This window comes from Panthera uncia, chromosome D1 (genome assembly GCF_023721935.1).
Source record: "Panthera uncia isolate 11264 chromosome D1, Puncia_PCG_1.0, whole genome shotgun sequence".
Lineage (NCBI taxonomy): Eukaryota > Metazoa > Chordata > Mammalia > Carnivora > Felidae > Panthera > Panthera uncia.
This window is the reverse complement of record NC_064808.1, coordinates 46,217,773-46,240,675: the sequence shown is the minus strand read 5'-3', so window position 1 is coordinate 46,240,675 and position 22,903 is coordinate 46,217,773. Positions and strand designations below refer to the sequence as shown.

General features: G+C 41.2%; 1 protein-coding gene and 1 long non-coding RNA gene across 11 annotated transcripts in view; one reads left to right on the top strand and one right to left on the bottom strand.

Annotated features, from left to right (window-relative positions):
* The window catches only part of LOC125936206 (uncharacterized), a 197,238-nt gene that overhangs the window by 52,195 nt on the left and 122,140 nt on the right, over positions 1–22,903 (top strand). Inside the window, exon 3 of one of the 2 annotated variants that reach the window (XR_007461960.1) lies at positions 7,156–7,286. The exons of the other annotated variant lie outside the window; for it this stretch is intronic. This is a non-coding gene — a long non-coding RNA (uncharacterized LOC125936206). The remainder of the gene's footprint in view (positions 1–7,155; positions 7,287–22,903) is intronic. 2 annotated transcript variants of the gene reach the window in all.
* IRAG1 (inositol 1,4,5-triphosphate receptor associated 1) overlaps positions 1–22,903 on the bottom strand; it is a 75,522-nt gene that overhangs the window by 9,112 nt on the left and 43,507 nt on the right. For 8 of the 9 annotated variants that reach the window (XM_049650032.1, XM_049650039.1, XM_049650082.1 and 5 more), the window contains 7 exons: positions 21,454–21,594; positions 20,836–20,967; positions 18,521–18,662; positions 12,694–12,743; positions 12,055–12,162; positions 9,606–9,670; positions 736–852 (listed from right to left, as the gene is read on the bottom strand). In XM_049650032.1, the coding sequence (XP_049505989.1) occupies positions 736–852; positions 9,606–9,670; positions 12,055–12,162; positions 12,694–12,743; positions 18,521–18,662; positions 20,836–20,967; positions 21,454–21,594 (755 nt within the window). The remainder of the gene's footprint in view (positions 1–735; positions 853–9,605; positions 9,671–12,054; positions 12,163–12,693; positions 12,744–18,520; positions 18,663–20,835; positions 20,968–21,453; positions 21,595–22,903) is intronic. The other variant, XM_049650058.1, reaches the window with a different exon arrangement.

Here is a 22,903-nt window from a genome sequence, read left to right as displayed (position 1 = left end):
ATGTTTAAGGCAAGCTCAGTTTGGCTAGGGAAACCCCACCACATTGTATATGACTGCCATATAGATGCCCACAAGTTCCATGTAAGTGGGAAGCTATGTCTCTCTCAGAAGCTGTGAAGACTTTCTTCACAGAAATGTGAAGAAATGGATGTGTAGAAATGGATGTGAAGAAAAGGATGCTATGCCAGAATTATGTTAGAGATAATTCTCTACCTAGCTGGACTTGGGCCCTCCTCAGTACTCCGTCCCCTCAGTGACTGACAGTGGGCCACAGTGTTATTGAAGCTCAATAGGGGACAGTTGGAAGTTGAGGGGACTCCAGTTTACAGGAAGAAGAGATGGCAGGGGAAGTTCTAAGAAGTAGAGTTACAGCTGCTCCTGAGATTGTTGGTAGCAATATGACTCCTCTGAGCACGTGTCAGGAAGCCTCAGGCACCACCAAGAGGAACCCACCCAGGGGCCTTAGTTCCAGACCATTCTGAGCAGTGGCATCCTGGTGGCTTTCTGCCTAAAAAGAGGGCAGTCTAATTATTGCCTAACCACACCCTCTCACCCTGCTTCCTCCTGTCCTTCCTGTGGAACAGTACTGCTCTTTTCAGTAGTTCCTTACTGAAGCAAGGAGGTCCTAGGGCCACTGGTTGCTTCCCTAAATCCTCTAAGAAACAGGAAAAGCACATGGGAAGGTATCTTCTGAGACCTACCAGGTGACCTCTGGGTGGACAAAGTCTGACTCACCCCTTGTTGTAAGCTTCTTCCTCCATCCTGGCCGTGGTCTCCTGGCTAATCTCCACGCAGCTCAAAGTTGGCATGGGAGCAGAGGCTTCACAATCTGGGTCTGCATTTGTCTTTCCACTAGTGAGAAGAGGGAAGTACAGGGTGTCCTTTCAGGGAAAGACTCAGTGTCTGAAAACCAAACCATGTCTTTGGCCTGATTCCTGATCAGAAGTGAGGAAACTCATTCTTGATTGAGTTCATTTCAATCCTTCTACTTTGAGACAAGATTTTATAAAGGTCCTCGCCCAAGAACCCTCCCTAGACATCCAAACATCAAATAATGTTTGGGTATTATCCCAGGTCCCTTTTTCTTCATGCTCCGAAATCCACCTTTATTCTTACTCCAGGAGATGCTATAAGTGGACAGATGGTTTTTGGGAGCTCCACAGAACTTAGATTAGGAATGTGGAGGTGGACCAAAATGTTCAGAGTTATTCCATTCCTGTAGTCCATCTTTTGCTTCATTCATTTAAATATCTACTGAGTACTGACTAAGTCACAGGCACCTTGCAATGTGCTAGGGATACATCAGATGATTAAAAAAAAAAAAAGCATTTTTCAACATGAGGTTAGCGGGAGAGAATGCCCCAAAAGAGGAAGGAAAAAAAATATGTAGTTAATTATAGATTGTGATAACTTTTATGAAAGAAACAAACTCTTTGGTGCAGAAAGCAATAAGGGGAGGATATTCTTAGATTGAGTGCTCATAAAAGACCTCTCTGAGGTGGAGTAACTGAAACACAGACCTGAAAGGTGAAAAGTCAGCCATATCTGTAGCAGAAGGGAGATCATCCTCGGGGGAGGTTGCAGGATATGTGCAGACCCTGAGACACAATAGATGCAAAGATATTTGAAGAACTAAAAAGAGGCAATGAGGCAGGAGTTAGCTTTTGGACAAGATAAATTTTCCATGCCAGTGAAGTATCCAGGTGGAGATGTCAAGTAGGTAGTTGGATATACCAAAGTGAGTTGGAGAAGAGCTCTAGAGGCTAGAGATACCGTTTGGTGTCATCAGAATATAGATGACATTTAAAGCCAGGGGAATGGGTAAGATTGTCTAGGGAGACAGTATGAGGAAACATGAGAAGAGGACCCAGAACCAAGCTCTGAGCAGCTCTGCTGTTAGCTCAGGTGGAGAAAGAACCTACAGAGGAGACTGAGGAGTAGCAGCCAGAGAGGTAAGAGGAAACCAGAAGAGTTGTGAAGTCCTGGGAACCAAGAGAGGAGAGCATGTCAAGGAGGAAGAGTTAAGTGTGTCACACATTCACTTCTGAGAGTCCACGTCAGATGAGTCCAGAAAAAGTGATTATTAGATTTGATAATATGGAGGTCAAGAGGAGCTTTAGTGAAATGATAGGAGCCAAAGACAGATTGAAATGATGAGAAAGAGGAAGATCTAGACACAATAATTTGATTGGAAAGGAGAGTAAAGGAGTGTGTTGTGACGATACATAGCTGAAGAAGTGGGTCAAGGGATGAAAGCACATTTGAATTTGGATATAAATGTTCCAGTCGAAGGGATGAGAGAAAGGGGATGACCAAAGGAACAAATTATTTGAAAAAAGAGGTAGGAAAGACCTACCTTAGAAAGGTAGATAAACTCTCCTCCAAAGGGAGGAAAGAGATGAAGATGCTGGGCTGGGGATCTGGTGAAGGAAGAGAGGAGGGCTCCTATCTAATAGCTTAAATTTTCTCTATAAAATGTAAGTAAGACAAGGTCATATGCTGAGAGTGAGTGGCAGAGAGGCCTAAGAATGTTTGAGAAGAGAGGAGAAGGTATGAATGAGTCATGTGAGAAGGAGGAAAACAAATATGCTAGAAAATCATAGTAGGATGGCTGGCAGTGCTAGGAGTCCATTTGAAGTATGGGAGCATGAGTTTAAAGGAAGTATCCTGATGGCCATGCCTCCCCTATAAATCCTGCAGCCCACCTACATGTCTGAAATCCCAATGGGAGTCATGTCTTGGAGGAGCCCTCAAACAAGACAAAACAGTGAGCTGAGCTTTTCAGCCAGGACTCTGAAAGACCGCAGCTGCTCTCTGCCCGCACCTCTCAGGCTTTATGAGTGAGCCTTATATTTTCTCATTCTTGGCATCAGTTTCCCACCTCATAGTTTTCCTCAGACCTTGTAAAATTTACATTTCATCAGGATGGAAACCAAAACCCATTGTGAACAAGAAAGATAACACTCTAAAAATATCAGCTATTCATAACATTTCTCCTTTTACAAATTACATTATCCACTCCCTTCCATGTGACCTTTGCCTAATGTGCAGTTTCCTATTTGTGCAAATGATTGGAACAGAGAAGAAAAACATAGTTACAGCCAAGGGCAGGGAAAGCAATTCTTTTATGAAATATATTTATATGTTAGAAATGAAATAGCGATATCAGGCTTTTAATTTCTTTTACCTGCTGCTGACAACCTAAGAGGTTAGTGACAAACATGCATGAAGGAGGATAGTGGAGTGTAGAGGAAAAGAACCTACATGAGGCAAACATGGGTTCAAATTCCAGCTCCAATATATGCAAATTCTTAACTCTTACTGAACTTTAGATTCTTCAACTGTAAAATGAGGATAATATATGTACCTGATGATAGTAGGATAGGAATTAGTGAAGAAATGAAAGGGGGCACCTGGCTTAGTGAATTAAGTGTCTGACTCTTGGTTTTGGCTCAGGTCATGATCTCACCACTCACGAGTTCAGGCCCTGCATTGGACTCTACACTGACACTGTGGAGCCTGCTTGGGATTCCCTCTCCCTCTCTCTCTGCCCTTCCCCCACTCACTCTGTCTCTCTGTCTCAAAAATAAATAAACATTAAAAAAAAAGAAATATAAGTAAATTTTTTGGAATATGTTACTCAACTGATATTTATCATCATCATCATCATCATCACAATTAGTTATGTAACAAATTTATTGGTAAATTTTGGGAGCAATCTGAGGTTCTTTCAAACCTAATCCATAAAAATATCCAAGCTGATAAATAACCAGGTGATTATTTACATCTTTAATGGAGAGCTTGATTTATATTACTCTGACATTTCAGAATCAAAGGAATTCAAACTTTCACTGTCCTCAGGTCACTGCTCTCTGGAGACTAAATCTTTTCCCTGGTAGATCCAGGAAACCCATTTCAGTGACCCTTTAAACATATGGGTCTTCTGTCCAGAGTTCAACTGACCCAGGTTGAGTTGATCACCCTGTCTGACTCAGCTCACCTCTGGGGCTTTAGTTCTTAACATGCTTTTACATACATCCTCTCACTTGACCCTCTCAATGATAAGAGCTAACATTTATCTTATGTATCAGGCTCTGTGGTAAGATTTCACTTAAGATTCATGAATGACCCATGAGATAGGTAATACTATGGTTCTCAGTTTGACAGGTGAGGAAACCAAGGCTCAGAGAGGTTAAATCACCAGCCCAAGATTACACAACCAGTGTGTGGTAAAGCTTGAATTTGACCCTGTGCAGCCTGACACCTGGCAAATGACTTGTGTAAGTTCACATTATTGGTGGTTAGTGGGCCTGGCTGGGAATCTCACTTTGGTCTTCTAAATTCATGTCAAGCTGCATTTTCCACAACTTCTTGAGCTCTCCCTTTCAATAGAAGTATTTTTCTGGGGCTCTGAGTGGTGTGTGAGGTTCCACGGTCCCTGCTGAGTGAAGCTATTCTTGCCCTTACGCTGGGCCATGGCTTAAGACACTGCCCTTCTTTTAAAGGGTGCTTGTTTAGAATGTGAGATGGGTTGGGAGAGCCTTTGTTTTAATAATGGACATTGAGTGGGAAGTAGGGGAAACACACAATATGTAAAATGTTTGTTACTATCTCTAGACTCTTAGACTGAGCTAATCATTCCTTACATATCTTCTCTAACTACCTGGAGGTTTCTTGCTGTGTATCTTTAAGATTCAGATCAAATACCGTCTCCTCTGTGGAAGCTTTGCCAGTGTTTTCACCTCTCCTGTATCTTCTGTTTAAAGGTGATCTCTCCTTTCCTCTATGTCCTCATGGTACTTCTGTTACAGCATAACTCAGAAAGAGGGCATTTTTATGTTTTATATACATGTCCGTCCTCCATATGACTGGGATCACAGGGAGAGAGACTGCACTTGAATTATAATGGTGCTTAGCATACAGTAAGTGCCTTTAAGTGTTTGTTGAGTTACACTGGCTTCACTGTGGCTTATCCAATCTGCCTATTAATCTTGTAAAATGGGCAGGTACTTTCTGTAAATGGCTATTTCCTGAGAACCCAGTGTTTGGATTGAGCCGAAGGAATCTCTATTCATGGCTGTCAACTTGGAGCTGAGCACAGCCTGTGCCCACCCTAGAGATTTCTGGGCCAAACACTCATGGATCTTGGCATCTATTCCCAGCCTGAATTCTTGCATGCTTTCTCTCTGGGATGATTCATTAAAATGAGGCTCATTGTTTTCTCATGTCCACTGGGTCAAAAATGTTTGTCATTGTGCTCAGTTCTCAGTAATGCGAGGGCCTCTTTAGTCAAAATGTATTGTTTAACTGGGAGGTATGTGGTAAACAATATTTGAAAGTGACTGCAATTCTTTCCAGTGGACAGATCTTACCTTTTTGGGTTCAGTGATGTCTCTAAGCCACTGCCATTGCCATGACCCTCTCAGACAAGCTCAGCCAGGGGAACTAAGCTAGAAGACCTTCCTTATTCCTGTTACTCAGTCCCGGATTCCTGGGGTACAATACTAGTTGATGGAGGGCCAGTTCATTCCAGAATACTGTCAGCAAAGGGGAGTTGTTTACTATACATATTTGATGTCATATAGAGCCTTTAAGCAATTTACCCTGGCTGCTTCAAAAATGTAGAAAAGTATTTATTTTAGAGATTATAGTGAATATTTCTCTGTAATATATCATTATAATGACTCTTTTTATGAAACTAATGCCATATATCATTCACATCCATGATTTTTCTAATCCCTCAGTGAACTGCTCTGTGTACACTCTCTGCTCTCACCCCACACTACTCCATGGCCAGCCAGTCATCAGGTCATTCACCGTAGCTCACAAGGCTTCTTATAAAAATAGCCTTTAAATGCATCCTGTTGTCTCCAGTCATACTGAACTTCTTTCCATTCTTCTAGTTGGAGGGTCTATTAAGAGGTTAAAAGCATGAGTTCTGCTATCTACTCAGGCAAGTGATTTCTCTGTTTCAGTTGCCACATCTGTAAAATAGGAATATTGATAGTATATCTACCTCAGGGGTGTATTGTAAAGATTAAATGAGATCATTAATGTAAAGCAACTAGAATAGGACTTGGCATAAAGTAAGCATGCTGTAAATAATAATAGTAATTATCACCACCATCATTATTATAATTCCTTGACTACTCCATTTCTTGCCTCAGAGCCTGGAACATTGTTAAACTCCAGTTCACTTGGTTAAACTACATAGCCTTCAGGTTTAAAGGCTTTTACTTTATTTTTTTAATTAATTAATTAATTTATTTATTTTTAAATTTTTAATTAAATTTGTTTTTTAATTTACATCCAAGTTAGTTAGCATATAGTGCAACAATGATTTCAGGAGCAGATTCCTTAGTGCTCCTTACTCATTTAGCCCACCCCCCCTCCCACACCCCCTCCTGTAACTCTCTGTTTGTTCTCCATATTTATGAGTCTCTTCTGTTTTGTCCCCCTCGCTGTTTTTATGTTATTTTTGCTTCCCTTCCCTTGTGTTCATCCGATCTGTGTCTTAGAGTCCTCATATGAGTGAAGTCATATGATATTTGTCTTTCTCTGACTGACCAATTTTGCTTAGCATAATACCCTCTAGTTCCATCCACATAGTTGTGAATAGCAAGATTTCATTCTTTTTGATTGCTGAGTAACACTCCATTGTATATATATACCACATCTTCTTTATCCATTCATCCATTAATGGACATTTGGGCTTTTTCCATACTTTGGCTATTATTGATAGTGCTGCTATAAACATTGGGGTGCATGTGCCCCTTTGAAACAAAAGGCCTTCACTTTAAAAGTACATTCCTAGAGGAAACATTTTCTGAGGCTCACCTCCCCCCACCTATAGGAAATCTGGGTTAAGGCACTCATTGTGTGTTGTTGCCTTAGCAACCTGTACTTCCTTATGGTATCACATTGTATTATACTGGGCTGTTTCCCATATGCCTTTCCCGTTAGACTGTGAGCTTCTGAGTGCATTCTAGATGCTTAGACCTTGGTGATTAATTGTTGAGGATGACAGAATAAAAGTCTATGAATAAATAGCTCTTCCTACTTGGGGAACTCATTGTGAGCTTTATTCTGTTTTCTGTTTTAATCTTTAAGATTAACTTTAAATATTGCTCTCTATATCTTCCTCTAATTCCACAGGTCTCTAGACTTTTGTTGAGTGAAGAACAATTTACTATGAGGTGACCTACAAAAACAACACTCAGAATTCTCTCAAATCACATTGGTCAGTGCAATCAGCTCTCAGATATTTGCTTGAGAAGCAGCCACAGGTAATTTCATCTTATCATTTTTCACATGCTTAGTCACTTCCCTTCCTGCTTAGTTAGTTACTATATACTTAGGGAAATGTGAAATCACTTTAAATCAAGCTCATTGTAACAATCTAGAAAACAATGTATATTAACTTATAATGTATTTTTTTTCTCTTTAACACTATGGAGAAGGTAGCTAGAATTGACTGTACTTGTGTTAGAATAGAAGATATGAACTTATTTTCAGTCACAGATTGCCTCATTGTTAGCCTGTTGGCAATCTATTAATGTTTCTAGTTTCATGAATTCAGATGGAAACCACTCAGCACCTTTTATAAATCTAGAGCAGAAAAGCTATTGTTAGTCTTGAATCCCTCCTCTTTGAATATGTCCTCCCCTTTTTGCAGCCATCCTTATAGGCTGGGTATATCCCCAATAGCCACAGCATGGGTAATATATCATGGTGGTCTCTTTGGATAGAAAAGGGTGAACTGTAGATACCTTCCTGAGCTTATTGCTTGACTTGTCTCTATCCTCACCCTTGGAATGGTGATGCCACTACCGATCCCCATCCTGTTGTCATTTCTGATTTGGGGCTGATGCTTTGCTGTCCTTAATTTCCATCTCACTTTCTCCTACCAAGGATAGCTAAGATTCTTGATGATCCCCACTGCCTCAGACCAAAGCTCTCAGCTGGCCTGAGCAATAGTTCTACAGAGTCCAGGTCCTGATCCATCATGATTAAAGTCTGTTTCAAAGAGTTAGGACATAGATCTTTTGCCTTGGTTGATTCTGTAGGCTAAGAATGGAGAGCCTTATTGGTGGCTCTTCTGGAGAAGGGGTTTGTGTATCCAAAGGCAGGATTGGAAGGGAGAATTTTAGTGTGCTTTTCACTCAGGGAATCAAGTGACCATTTTGGGAGAGATTCAGAGATCATGGAGTAGACATTATGACTCTACGGACTTGATAAGTTTCTGTAACCTTGGTTACTTCCACATGGTTGTTAGTTTGTCACCCCTTTTTAATTTCTTTGTAATTATCAAGAAGCCAAGGAAACAAAGAAAGAAACAAAAGTACCCTATGCAACATGAAGGAACAGTAAGCTTATACAGGGTGAGGTATCAAAGTGAGGAGTTCCTAGACAAACTTCAAGACTGAAGTGGGATGAGTCATTATGGAGTGATAGGTTGGTGGTTGCATATACTGAGAGGTGAGCAGAATACACTGATTCTGGGAGTGGGGAGCTTGGGAGGTTATCTATAATGAAAAGGGGCCCAACATAGACTTTCCTTGCCAAGTCAAGCAAAACTATTCTAACAGCAATGAAAAATGAAGGACTAAACCTGTCTTAAGGCAAAGAAGAAGGAAGAATAAAGGTGTATGTTCTACCAAGTGAGAAAAGACACGAGGGAAAATTCTGAGAGGTGACAGCTGTGATCCAGATGTTTTCTAGCAAGCAAATGAAAGAATTTGAAAAGCAAGTTATAAACTCTTCTGAGTGTGTAGAAACAGCCTGCCTTGCTCTGGCTGAGGATGAAAAGACCTGAAAATTGCATAGATGCCTAGAAAAATTAAGCAGAGCAGACACTATTCATTGCCAATCCAGAACTCACTCTCCTATCTGCTTCCTAACAGCCATGTGATTTTGCTCAGGAATTTACTGTTCTTCACAGAGCCATCTTGCTTCATGGGAAACTGACCCTCTGTCCCCATCTCCAGGGCACCATTTAAGCCCATGATGACAATCCCATTCCCAAAGCCTGTGTTTGGTTTAGGAAGGAACCATGTTCCAAATTTACTAAGGAAGACTTTAAAAATGTTTCTGGGTTTGTCCATAAAAAAGAAGCATGAGAAGAGATAGTCCTGTTATTCTTTTCATGTCTGGATGGAATACCTGAAAATAGTAGCCATTTGCCACAAGCCTGCTGATGAAGTCAACATACAAAGTGAGCAGAAGCAAGGAAATTGTAGAGGCCTAGCTGGGGCCCTGCTGTACTACACCTGGAAATGATCTACCTCTGGACTTAACTTTTTAAGCCTCTTTGAGTTGGGACTTTCTTGTATCCGTAGCCCAAAGAATTCTAACCAACAGAGAAGGTTTCCATCTCCTCTGGGCTCTTCTGAGATCGAGATACACTTGGACTCAGCTATAGCATGTTCCTGGTCCAGATTGCAAACTGACTCTGAAATCTTTGTGAGTCTCAGAGTCCCACTCAGTTCCCTTAGAACTTAATTTGCTTTCCATCACTTTTTAAGAGTAAAGTATGGGAGGAAAGGTGAGTTAGGGAAAATTTCCTCAGAGATCCCCAAAGTTAAGAGGAAAATCAACAAACTTACTTTTCCAAAAGTGCAGGCAGTGCTGAGGTGGCAGGTAGGTTGCCTTTCCCATTGGGTGATTCTGACTGAATGAAAAATAGGAGACAGGCAATTGAAGATCAGCTAGGAAGGAAGAAGCCAGAGCTGCTAGGTCTCTGATAATGCTGGGAAGGGGTTGCTGCCGTCCCACCTCTTCCCCTGCTTTCTAATCTGCATCAAGCCCAACCATTGGGGGCTCCATTCCTTAGTGCCCCTTGAGGCCCATGCAATATGCACCTTTTACTTCCCCTCTTCCAAGTTTTCATGAGTGAAGAATTTACATCTTGAGGCTCCCTTCTGGAGGGGAGCCATCCAGTTCTTAGACGGTTGTTTACTGACTTGGACTGAATATCAGCAGGTCTCCTACCAAACACAGGCCCATCACTGCCCTGGAGATGTAGCTCCAAGCACAACCCTCAGGAGATCCCTGTCATTCCTAAAACCCCAAGCCATCAGAAATGTCTTTATAATAAATTCCATAGGACTACCACATTGTTTTGTTGTAATGGATTTGGGTTAAGAAATGGTTTTCAAATCTGGCTGCACCTTAGAATCACCTGGGGAGATTTTTTTTTAAGTACTGATCCAATTCAGAATCTTGGGGTGAGGCCTGGGCAATGTTTTAGAAGTACCTTCTGTGATTTTAACACATATCCCTGGTTGCCAACTTTTAGCCTAAAGGAATACACAGTTGACCTTTAAAAAACACGGGTTTGAACTACTCAGGCCCACTTACACAGATTTTTTTTTTCTATAGATACAGTACAGTACTATAAATGTGTTTTCTCTTCCTTATGATTTTCTTAACATTTTCTTTTCTCTAGCTCACTTTGTTATAAGAATACAGTATATAATACATATAACGTGCAAAATATGTGTTAATTGACTTTTATGTTATTGGTAATTATGGCTTCGGATCATCAGTAGTTTTGTGGGGATCAAAAGTTATATGCGGGTTTTATATGCATATAAAAGTTATATGCATGGGGGTGGGTGTCCCTAACCCCTGCATTTTTCAAGGGTCAACTGTATATTTAGAAAACATATTCTTACATTTAGTATAGTACCAGAAATAGGTCTATTAAACACACTAACTGGCCCTCCCTAAGCTCCTTTAAAAAAATTTTTTTTTAGGTTGCTTTGTTTTAATGGGTGATTTGGGAGTTTAGGTTAGTTTCACAGATGATTGAAAAAGAGGTGAAAGAAGCTACTGCTACCTATTGGCTCAAAAGAGCTCGAATCTATTTTATCTATTGCTTACACAATCAGATTGTTTCCTTATAGAGTAGTGCTAGGCATGGACACAGAATAGAGAAGCAACTGAAGAAAGAATTAGAAGAGTTTGACATAATATTAGCCAGATCCACAAAAGCCTGGGATGTAGAAAATAATTTGTTATATAGGAACTGTGTATGTTTAAAACAACTGAAATGAATTTTTTCCTGATTAGTAGCAATATATTCTTATTATAGAGGTATAAAAAGGCATTGAGAAGAAAATAAAAATCACTTGTGTTTTTATCATTGCCCAGAGATAACAAGTATTAATAGTCTTACAGAATTCACTATCTCTACACATAGAAAATATACTTCTTTAAAAAACCCCTACAAAACAGAATTGTACTGTATATACTGTTTTTAAATTCCTTTTTATTAATAATAAATTATGGACATTTTTCATGTCATTTTTGACTGCATAGGAACCCCTTTTAGGGCCAAGTATATTTAATCAATCTCTTATTAAATGGGCATTCCAGTAGTTTCATTTCTTTTTTTTATATTAAATATAATTTATTGTCAAATTGGTTTCCATGCAACACCCAGTGCTCACCCCAACAGATGCCTCAATGCCCGTCACCCACTTTCTCCTCTCCCCCACCCCCCTTCAACCCTCAGTTTGTTCTCAGTATTTAAGAGTCTCTTATGGTTTGCCTCCTTCCCTCCCTCTCTGTAACTTTTTTTTTTTTTTCCCCTTCCCCTCAGTAGTTTCATTTCTTAATGCTGCAAAGAATTGATGTAGGATAACATTGGGTTTAAGAACTCAGACCCTGGAATTAGAAAGCCTAGGGTTAAAAGCTCAGCTCTAACACTTATTACACAATGAAACCTTCAGGTATTTAAACCCATTGCAGAATGGAAGAAAAACATCATGCCCACTTTAGAGGATTGTGGCTTAAACATGGAAAGAAATATGATTTACAAAGAACACTCTTTGAGCTGCCAGCATCTTGCTCAAGGATACCGAGTCTTCTACTCAGGGCAGTGGAAGACATGGGACGTGGTCTATATTGAGCTTTTTAGCCCATACTCTAGAATCTGTGCTGGGAATTTCCTCTCCTTTTTGATCCTGCTGCCACGTAGGCCACTCCCCATAGTAGTGACCCTGAGGGAGAGGTTAAAGAGGGTTGGGAGGCGGGCATCATTATACTCACCAGGGCTGGTAAGGAGGGGATGGGTGATGAGCTGGAAGATTGGCCAGGCATGTTCAGGGCATTAAACTTGGGAACCACTGCAACACTGACCCTCCGACGGGGCATGTTCTGTGGGAAGAGAAGTGACCAGGCCCACTGTCATGGAGGGAACAGCATCCACAGTTCAAAAGGCCTGGAAAATTCCTACTAGTTCCTAATGCTGTAATTACATTCACTGGACATTTGGCTTTGGGGTGGTGATGGTGTTGGGGCTTGGTGTGGAAAGAGTGGCCAAAGTTGACCCAAGTTTTCTGTTAGTGGTGAGTGATTTCTCAACATGTTCTTATTTTACATTATATCCTGAAGAAATGGAAAAGAAATGACCCCCAGTCTGGATAACATCCCGGATAGTGTATGAAAAGTCTAGGAATACCAAGGTTTATGCATCATTTCGTATTCATTTGGGGGATGGTACAGTCAGAGAAACCATGAGCAAGAGAAGTTGAAGGATGAACTAGCAAGTGTGGTAAGCTGAATTAGAGACCCTGTCCAGAGGTTCTCTAGCACCTGTAGATCCAAGCATGAATGACTTTCTGGGTGACTGTGGCAACGTCTCTTGTAATCCCCTTGGGAGCCCTGGTATTCCTTGAACATGCATACCTTTCCCAGTGTGAGGGACATGGACCGCGCTGTTCGAGGGACCCCATCTTCTGCAGCAAGAGGGAACAGAGAAGAGAAGTCAGGTAAGTCTTTAGAGTAGGCTCCAGCAGAAAATGGGTAGCCAGAAACTAAGCTGAGATATCAGTTTGTCAGAACTGTCCCTCAAGGAATAGTTTAAGAGCCTAAGTGATGGGAACACTGAGTTTGACACTACCCCCTGAGACAATTATCTGTAGAGTGGGACTTTTCTGGACAGAATTTTTATCCTAACTCCTCTGGGCACTATGAGAAGCCCATCTTGGACCCCTGATATCCACCTGACACCGCTGCACAGTCTCTGGTAATGCCCTGATGAGTATGTGAAAAACTACTCATAGTGATACCAAGGCTTTTGGGTTATTTCTTGCTCATTTAAGGGACATGCAGTCAGTGAAATTATGAGCAGGGAAGGTGTGGTATCAGTAAATAATGGAAAATTGTTGACAAAGTGGTTTTAATAAGTCATCTATAAAAAATTTGGAACAAAGGAAACCAGCACCCTGTATTTTCATCTCCTTAGTACATATATTAAATGATATATTTTATATAAAATGTTTTCTACCACATCTGGATAATACTGCCACCAGAAAACACTAATATGTGCAGAGAAATGTTTTTGAAAGCTCAATTCAGTGTCAGTTTGACCAATATTATCTAGCTTGTATATCTGTTTGTCCCTCATATCCATGTATTTTAGGTATGTCTCTTAAAAAGCACATTTCCCCCCTTGTTTTTCTATTTACCTCACTTCATTAATTTTTTTTTTTACTTACCACCCCTTCCAGCCTGCACATTGGTGTAGAAGTTATGCATTTTAGTTCTAATCTTTAATGTACCCACTTAAATTTGTAACATATTATGTGACTTTATATTTATTTATTTATTTATTTATTTATTTATTTATTTATGAGAGAGTACAAGCAGGGGAGAGGGGCAGAGGGAGAGAGAAAGAGAATCTTAAGCAGAGTCGATGCATAGCACAGAGCCTGATGAGGGGCTCAATCCCATGACCCTGAGCTCATGACCTGAGCCAAAATCAAGACTCAGATGCATCACTGACTGAGCCACCCAGGCGCCCTCATATTACATGACTTCAAATTTTTAAATTAATCATGATTTCTATTCTTTTCCTAATTAGACCTTAAAACAATAACTCCCTCAAATTTCAAATTATGTTGCTTTTCAGTAGTTTTGTTTACTTTGTTTTTGTAATCCCATATTATTATGATTATTGTTTTCAATACTGAATGCTTGTTTAGATTTACCCCCATTTACAAATGTCTGATCACCATTACCTCTTGCATCCTCCTCCTTTCTTTTGATCTCGATTTTATTCTTTCCTAAACACACCCTTTAGTTATTCTTTTGACAAGGGTCTGTAATAGGTAAACTTTCTGAGTTGTTGTCTCAAAATATCTTCACCAGGACTGTAGGCTTGCATCATAGTTTAGCTGGCCCTGTTTTCTCTAGGTGGACAGTTGTTTCTCTCAGCTCCTTGAAGACTTTTACTTCATTGTCTTTTGGTACCACCATTGCTATTCAGAATTATCTGTCTTTTGTAAATCCTCTGTCTTCTCTCTCTGGTTACTTTTAAAATTTTTACTTCATCTTCTATGTGTTTTTATCTCTTCTGCTTGGAACTCACTGTGCTTTCTTAATCCAATGGTTCATGTCTTTCTTTAGTTCCAAAAAACTCTGAGATTCTGGAAAACCTTTTTGCATACTTTCTCTCTCCCATTCTCCTCTTGTGGATCTGCTAATAAACGTATTTGGAACTTTCTCATTTTATACTCTGTATCCCATATTTTATAATATCTTATAACATTTCTTTAGTATTTTTAAAAGGAAATGTAAGTTTATTGAATATACCACAAAGGAATTGTGGACAGGACAACAGAGGAGAGGCTGTCTGCCTTCTTTTATATTTTTGATTAATTTATCCCTCTGAACTGCACTTGGGTAACTTCTTCAAATCTATCTTCAGTTAACTAATCTTTGTCCTCAACTGTGCCCAGTCTGATTTAAATGTTGTACCAATAAACTAGGTTATGCTACCATAATAAACAACCCCAAAGTCTTAGTGGCTTATAACAATAAAAATTTATTTGTTTATGTTCATTTGCTTCTGAGTTGGCAGAAGGCTCTGCTCTGCATTTCCTCACTCTGCATTTCCTCAGACTAATGGAACTTCTACTATTCTGGAGCAGTGATGGTTGTCATGTGAGGAAGAAGAAATATAAGGCAAATTACACACTAGTTTCTTAATGACCTCAGCTCAAAGGTAACATATATCCTTCTGCTCACATTTTATTTGCCAAATCACACAGCATTCACCTAACACGGCATCACCTAACTTGGGAGAAGTGTGCCCGAAAGGAGAAGATCTAGAATCTCCACTATAGTAACTACCTCCACTATAGTACCTACTATACCTAATATACTGAGTTTTTAATTTCCATTCCTCATATCCTCATTTCTAGGAGTTCTTTCCTTTTTTATTTTTATTATTTTATTCTTTTTTGATAATTTTAGTTTATTCTCATGTTTTTTATTCATTCTTTGATGCCTCTAATAATTTTAAACATATCTTTTAAAAATTATCAGGTTGTTTTATTTTCTGCAATCCTTAGGATATAATCCTGTTGTTTAGTGGATGATTCTTGTTCAAGGTGGATTGTTTTCTTATGTATTTTATAATTCTATACTGTAAAATAATCTTCAGTGAGGTTTCAGTGAGCAGAATCTTGTGTGTCCTGCGTGAAGGGTGTGCCTCTCCAGGGTGGCTTTATGTTTGTTTCTGACAGAGTCCCTACAGGCATCATTGTGATGTTCTTTTCAGATTCTCTGCATATTGCATCACAACTTCTGTCATGGCATACACTTTTCCTACGAGAAAGGAGAAAGTATTTTTTCCTACTACAGGGTGAAACAGACTTCCTTGATTTGTGTCTCTGCTGTTTGAGGAGTGTTTTTTTCTTGTTCAAGTTCTGTCTAAAGATGCAGTCTTGCGAAATCTTAACTTTCTGTAGGAGTCTCATAGTCAACTCTCAGTCATGGGTGTCCAAGACCTCATCTCAGATTGCATACAAGTGCAAAAGCCCAGCACTGAGATGATTGAAGCTGACTCTTGTACCCAAGGAAGCTGCAGGTTTCAGTTCTCTTTTCTTTTCTTGTATCTGAGTATTTCAATTTCTTTTCCTGTGGATTCAGCTATTCTTTTAAACTAATGTTTGCTTTATTTTATCTAGCAGAAACATCTAAGCACTTGTGGTCAAGGAGTTTCAAGTTTTTCAGTCAGCCAAAATAGCAGAACCAGAAAATATTTTTTATATATTGAAGCATTCATACAAATTAACCAAATACTAATCTTACAAGTAGGCAAAAGATATAATTAGAGAATTTACAAAAGTAGAAATACAAATGTCCAAAAAACATTTGAAAAGGCCAAAAATACAAATTCAAACTATGAGATGAGATATAATCTTGACCATCAAAGTCAAAAATATTTTTAAAGGAAAGGACAAGAATATCAATAGCACAATGAACTGAGCATTATTATTACCCATTACATGGAAATATCAATGCGTTATTTGAAAAGAGTTTTCTTGAAGAGCCTTATAAAATTTGCTTTCCCCCAGGCTAGTATTTACACTTCCAGAAATCCATCTTAGGGAAATAATCCAAAATGTAGGTAATTAGTATGTTTCATATTCAGAAAAAAATAACTGATGTTATTTTTTAAATATGTAGCACCTTTCCTTAAATAAGAGATATTTTTACTTCACTGTAGTCTTCAGAGTCTCAGGCATAGACAAAGATTGCCAGTAGTCATGTAAAGGCTTAAAAACAAACATTGTTAGGGAATGGTCTTAGAGTATCCAACGGACACACCTGTTAGGTGGATGCTGGCTCCTCTACACCAGCCCAGGCTGAAAAACAATGCAGTGGGAACAAATATCTGAAAAACACTTATTCACCATTTGAGATTCAGCTACCATCTCCCTTCTTACTGTAAGCACATTCTCATATCCCCAGGCTGAATGTGGGACTCTGCAATGTGCTCCCCATAGGAACTTGCTTACTGCTGTCACTGGGATGGTTCTACTGCTCTGCCTTTCCCCACAGGCTGGGAGTTCCTTTGGATCTCAGTGACTGTGTGTCCTTTATTTCTATATTTCAGTATCATGTGGGAGCACATCAAAGGTGCTCAGTAAATGTCTTTAGAATGAATGAATGGGTAACTGCTCATTCCATAAATCTTGGATAAGGCAGTTTATAGGAGACCTTGTACCTTCCAGGACAATAATGCAAGAACCCATGTATTAGGATTTCTTTGGTGGCAACTTCCCCAACTCCTAACACTGACAGAGAGCAGTTTGCTAGAAGCCCAGATGCTTGTGGATCAGGAGTTTGCTGTCAAGATCGAAAGCAGACAGTCTGGAGCATGTGTACACTGCCTTTTGACTCTGGAAAGTGTCACTGATATTCCCCAGGAAACTTGTGAAACCTCCTGTTTATAAAGGTTTCTCCATCTGTTATACTTTCCCTCCTCCTGCTCTTGGTAACCCGGATGTTTGCATTCCACAGGGATTCCTGTCACTAAAAGGTTTGTTTTCTTCTGCTAGTCCTATCCTCATCAGCCAGAGCCCAGACCCTGACAGCTCCCAAGCAGAGATCCTCATCCAGGTCACTGTCCTCTTCGTCCTGGACTGCTGCAAGTGCCTCCTAACTTGTCTTTCTAGACATCAGTGTCTACACGCTCCTAATGTGTTGCCCACTCTGAAGTGAGAGAAATCTTCTAAAAATAGAATCTGACCATGTTATGTGGTGTAAACTCACCAGTGCCTCCTCATTGCCTTAAGGACAAAGGCCCAAATTATTAGCATGGCCTGGCATGTGGCCCTGGCCTACCAAGTCTTACCTTCAACCTGTCATCATCACACTTCAACCACATCTCTTTTGTTTCATGGTCTTCCCATCCAAACCCTACATCTTTGTATACGCTGTTTCCTCTACCCAGGAGATACCTCCCCTTCTTGCCTAGAGAACTACTATTTTTACTTTGAAACACTGCCCAGATGCTGTCCCTCTGTAAAACTTCCCTTGATTCCTTCAAGCAGAATCACCTCTGTGCTCCTATAGCAATTGTATAGAACATTTTTTTAAAAGATTATTTCTTTGAAACATGTGTCTTTCCCATGAATCTGCTATTTATCTCAGCAGTATCTCCTTTAGCCAGGCCCTCATGCCACCCCCACTGCCCACACTCATCCCTTACCTGGACTGTTGTAATAGCAGTTTTGTGGGTTTCCCTGTATTTGGCTCTACCCCAGTAATGTAACTGCCACACTGTAATCAGAAGGAATGTTCTGAATTCCATAAATGATCATGTCATTTCCCTGACTAAAATCTATTGCTTTCTAGGATAAAGCTCAAATTCCTTAGTATGTGTTGGTCCCAAAGCACAAAGACTACAAAGTCTGAGGTCTGTCATTCTCATCAAGTACAGTGAGCTCTTGCAGCCTGTGGGCTTCACATCAGCGGTCAACCGCTGTGGTTAATTGTGTCAGGAGTTGCTTTGGGACTGTTCATATTTTCTGGTTCCAGGCCTCTAGGCTCACTGAAGCAGCTGCTGTGAGGCCCCCATAGGCAGCACTGGGCAGGGGCAGTGAGCCTTGCTCAACTAAAAGCATGTCCTTGGGCTGTACTAATAGATGTGATCCTGGCCTAGAGCTATCAGAGACCCACATTGCAAGGTCAAGATGAGGGCAGGAGCCCAGTTCCTTACCAGAGGGGCCGCAGCTGCGGCTTGAATTCTGATTTGCAAGTTTTTTAAACTCCATGAGCTCTGCATGGTCCTTCTCATACGTCCTCTTCAGATTCTCCACATACTGCATCATTACCTCTGTTGCCTTTGACATACGCTTTTCCTGAAGGAAAGGAGAGCATTGAGCACACAGGGAAGTTGGAGGAAAGGCTTGTTGGCACTTGCTTGCTCTGAGCTAGGCTCTGGGATGGGACAATCAAAAGGATACAGGGACCAATCTTAGGTGTAACTCTGCCCTCTAAGATTTTGCTGTCTATGATGTGAGCTGAGAGGGGGATTTAGGCACTTGCACTCAGGGAGGACAAGAACAAGCACAGCCACAATGCCTGAGGAGATGAGAGGTGGAAAAGTCCTCTCTGCAGAGAGAGTGGGTCAGGGAAGCTTCCTGGAGGTAGAGTGAAGTGGATGTGGGGTATGGGCAGCATCTGGGCATGAAGATATAGGTAGGAGAGACAAAAAGATTCAGGCCAGTGGACTCCAAGAATAAAGGTCCAGAAGCAGAGCATCACAGGGCTTGTACTTAGGTGAGGATCTATCCTTCAGACAGGAGTCTTTGAAGAGTTGAAGGGGTGCTATTAAGAATTATGCTGGGCTCAGTCAGTAGAGTATGCAACTCTCGATCTCGAGATTGTGAGTTCAAGTTCCATGTTAGGCATGGAGCCTACTTTTAAAAAAATTTAAAGAATTATGCTGGGACAGTAGGCACATGTCAGGATTGCCTGGAAAACCAGTAGAGTACAGGTCATCCTACTTACGTAGAAATCTGTAAGCAGTTGGGTTTGTTTCCAACAAGAAAGGGTAGTTAGGGCTGAGTTGTGAAGGACCTTGAGTGGAACACTAAGGAATTTGGACTTTTTCTGAAGGAAAAGAGCCATCAAATATCTTAAGGTAAGGAAGTGACATAGGCCACCAGTGGAGACTAGACTGAAGGGGTGAGACTGGTGGCAGTGAGTGCAACTAGGAAAGAGAAGACAAGTGCCAGGACCAGTCTGGTGGGACCAGAGAGAAAGATGAGGACCAACATGGAAGACATGGAAGTTAGGGGTGGGAAAGCCATGTGGAGAAGGCTGAAGACTTCTATGAACAGTGCATGGGCCAAGAAACACATTTGGGAGGGCCATACAGAATGAGGAAGAGTTTCCCTTGCTTATCCTCATTGGATCCCTCGGTGAGCCTAGCCCAGGGCCTGCTGGCCACAGCGGGACATACTCAATGAGTATTCCCTAGAAAAGTTCCCTGCAGCCAGGAGCTGGGACCAGACACTTCCCTTGAGCTCTCCCTTTGTTGCTTCCCCCAGCCAGAGTGACTTCCTGGGCGAGCTGCTGAGTCAGGTGCCCTTTCCCCGGAAGAACACAGGGGTGGGGCAGCCCACTGGCTTGTCCTTCCTTCATTCTACAAGGACTGCTCTAGGCTCTACTCTAGGAACACCCTACTAATGCAACCAGTGCGGCAGGATAGGTGAGCACGGTACTAGCAACAGTGATAATAACATCTAGGTGCTTTGCAAGTATTATAGTAACCCTCTATGGCACATACTACATCATCTTCATTGGTTGGAGAAGTTGGAACATGGAGAGTTCAGTATCTGGCCTGAGGTCACACAGTGAATCCTAGTGGAGCCAAGATAAGGCCTCAGGCAGTCTGATCCTATGACACCATCCTGGACCAGGGCAGTGCCCTATGAGCTTTAGGACTTCAAAGTGGCTGAAAGGGAGCCAGATCTGGGCCTGCACCCTAGCTCTGCCACTACTTTTGCTGTTACCTTTCTGAAGCTTCATGTCTTCATCAGGGGGAAAGGATATTTACAGGATTGCTGGGAGGCTTAAATGAAACAAAGCAGTTTTTCCTAAAGCATGTTTGCCAAATACTAGTTCCATGGGAGTTAAATAGGTATTTTATGAGAAAATAGGTATTTTATGGTTCTTCAGTCAAATACATTAGGGAAACACACAGGTAAAAATTAAACAGGCTTTTTCAGTATAGGATTTCTCAAAGCCTTGATGCCAATATGTATTAGAAATATCCAAGAAAGGATGATAGTATGCAGCAGTTCCCAAACTTGCATGTCCACAGAAAGCTTTATCCAAGGAACACCTCAAAGGTTTAGTGGTCCACCAAAAATACTCTTAGTAAATAAAACACAATAATATACAGATGTCTGGCACAAAGGAAGCCATCGATAACTGGTGTCTATAGTTGTCACTGCTTACATTATTGCTCTAGTTACTGTGGACAGAGCAGAGCTGGTCAGAGGGCTGGAAGCTGGAGAGGCTTACCTGTCGGACGGCCCCCACCATCTCAGCTCGGCTGGAGAGGCGGGCAGCCAAGCGGTGCAGGACAGCAATGTCCTCCAGCAGTTTCTGGTAAGTCTCCCGGTGCTCACAGTGGTGCCATAGTGAAGCTGAGGACTGGGAAGTGACAAGGAACGTCACTTGGGGTCCTCACATACCAAGACATGACTTGGGCTGTCACAATGAGCCCTGCCCCATCCTGGCTGAAAGGAACGGCCTCTGCAAGGCCTGGGCTACACCTTCCTCTGGGGATTGGAGAATCCCAAAGTGGACACTCTATACATGGCTGGCCTGAAAGAAGGGAATCACATCCAGGTCTTTGGTCCCCAAGGTGCTCCCTTTGTCATCCCAGGTCACCTAGACTCCGCCTGAGAAGCTGCTGAGGGTTTGGAGGCCTTACCCACAGCCCTGAGGTAACCAGGCCTTTAGGTCTCTGCCTCATTTCCTCTCAGCTCTCTGAGGAAGACTCTGTCTGGCTCAGGACCTTCACCTGATTTCTCATGTCAGAATACTCTAGTTGGTGACTGAGAAAGCAGGACCCCTGGCATAGCCCTAGGAGACAGTCCCTCCTCTAGGGATTCTCCAATCAGGCTCTACAATTACCGTAATGGAAGCTTTGAAGTTTTCCAGTTCCTTCTCTGTGTTCTCTTCTGTCAGGTTACGTTCCCTTTCAGCCTGGTTAATTCTAGATTCCAGAGTGTAGCTGTCATTTCTAAAGGCCAAGGACAGTTGTACAAACACGTTCTGTTGGGAACAAGAGTGTGGGAGAGGTGCTAGGAGGAGTTATTACAGGGAATAAGGTCGCAGGTATGTTTCTTGCACGAGCATTTTACAGCAGCTCCTGGAACCAGTCACCAAAGCAGCCATGTACAAGTGAAACTCTCCTTCATAGTAAACTGCACAAAAGATGGTGAAATAATAACCTAAGGTTCGTGCTAGGTTCTTTTCAGGACCAGAAGACCAAATGCATTTTACTGAAAATAATAAGAGAATAACACTTTACTTTTACCTGAATTTTAAGAAAATATCCTGTATTTAGGTTTAGGTAAACTCAGCTCATTGTGTAAGCAGTTTAGATTCATGCTAGGATTCATTGGATGTATGTTTTGGAGGTTTTGCATAGAACCACTGTATTTAAAGAAACTCCATTTAAAATGTAAGACGTGTTGTCTTAAAGCAAACTTCAACCAGCATCTTACCTGAGTATTACAAATCCTATGTGGAAAGCAGCTTTAATAAGGTGTCAGGAGATTAAATAAGGCCAGGTATGATTCTGTTAGGAAAAGTATCCTGGAACAAATATTTCATGCCAAAAATGCAGGATGCATGAATGAAACTTTGCAAGGTGGTTTGAGCAAACATGAAATTCCTGGTATAATAGGAAACTACTGAGGAGGAGAAATAGGCAGATGGTCTCTACACAGGAAACCATGGCCTTCATTTGCCCTGAGTCAAGAGATAGCAGATTTACACCCTTGGGGTAAGCTAACTCTGTCTGAGCTTCTGAAGTTCATGTGATATGGCCCATGGTAGGTAGACATCTCCAGACAGAGAATTTAAGGCCTTTAACTGACCCAATAACAACAATGATGGCACTATAGGAAGCTACTCCTCATTGAGCATCTACTATATTCTAGCAGTGCTGTGAGTTTTGCACACCTTGGCTCATTTAACCCCACAAAAAGCCTCTGCAATAGGAACTGTTATGTCCACCCTATGGGTAGAGAGACTGAGACCAGAGAGGTCATTAACTTGTTTAAGGTGACGCAAGTAACAGAGCCAGGATTGAACCTTAGACTATTTGACACCTTAGACTATTCAACACCTGTGCTACTTTCATCATGCTGAGCACTGATTGTGTCAGCATATATATGAGGACAGAAGCCAGCCATTAAACAAACCACCCACAGACCGTCTTCACCGATGTCACTGGTTTAGTGGTCTCTGTGCTACCCAAACCTCAGTCCAGTCAGTTTATCAATAATGCTTACCGTTTAGTTTTCTATACCTGGGTTATCACCTTCATGGAAGTGTGATATAAAGAGTCCTGAAT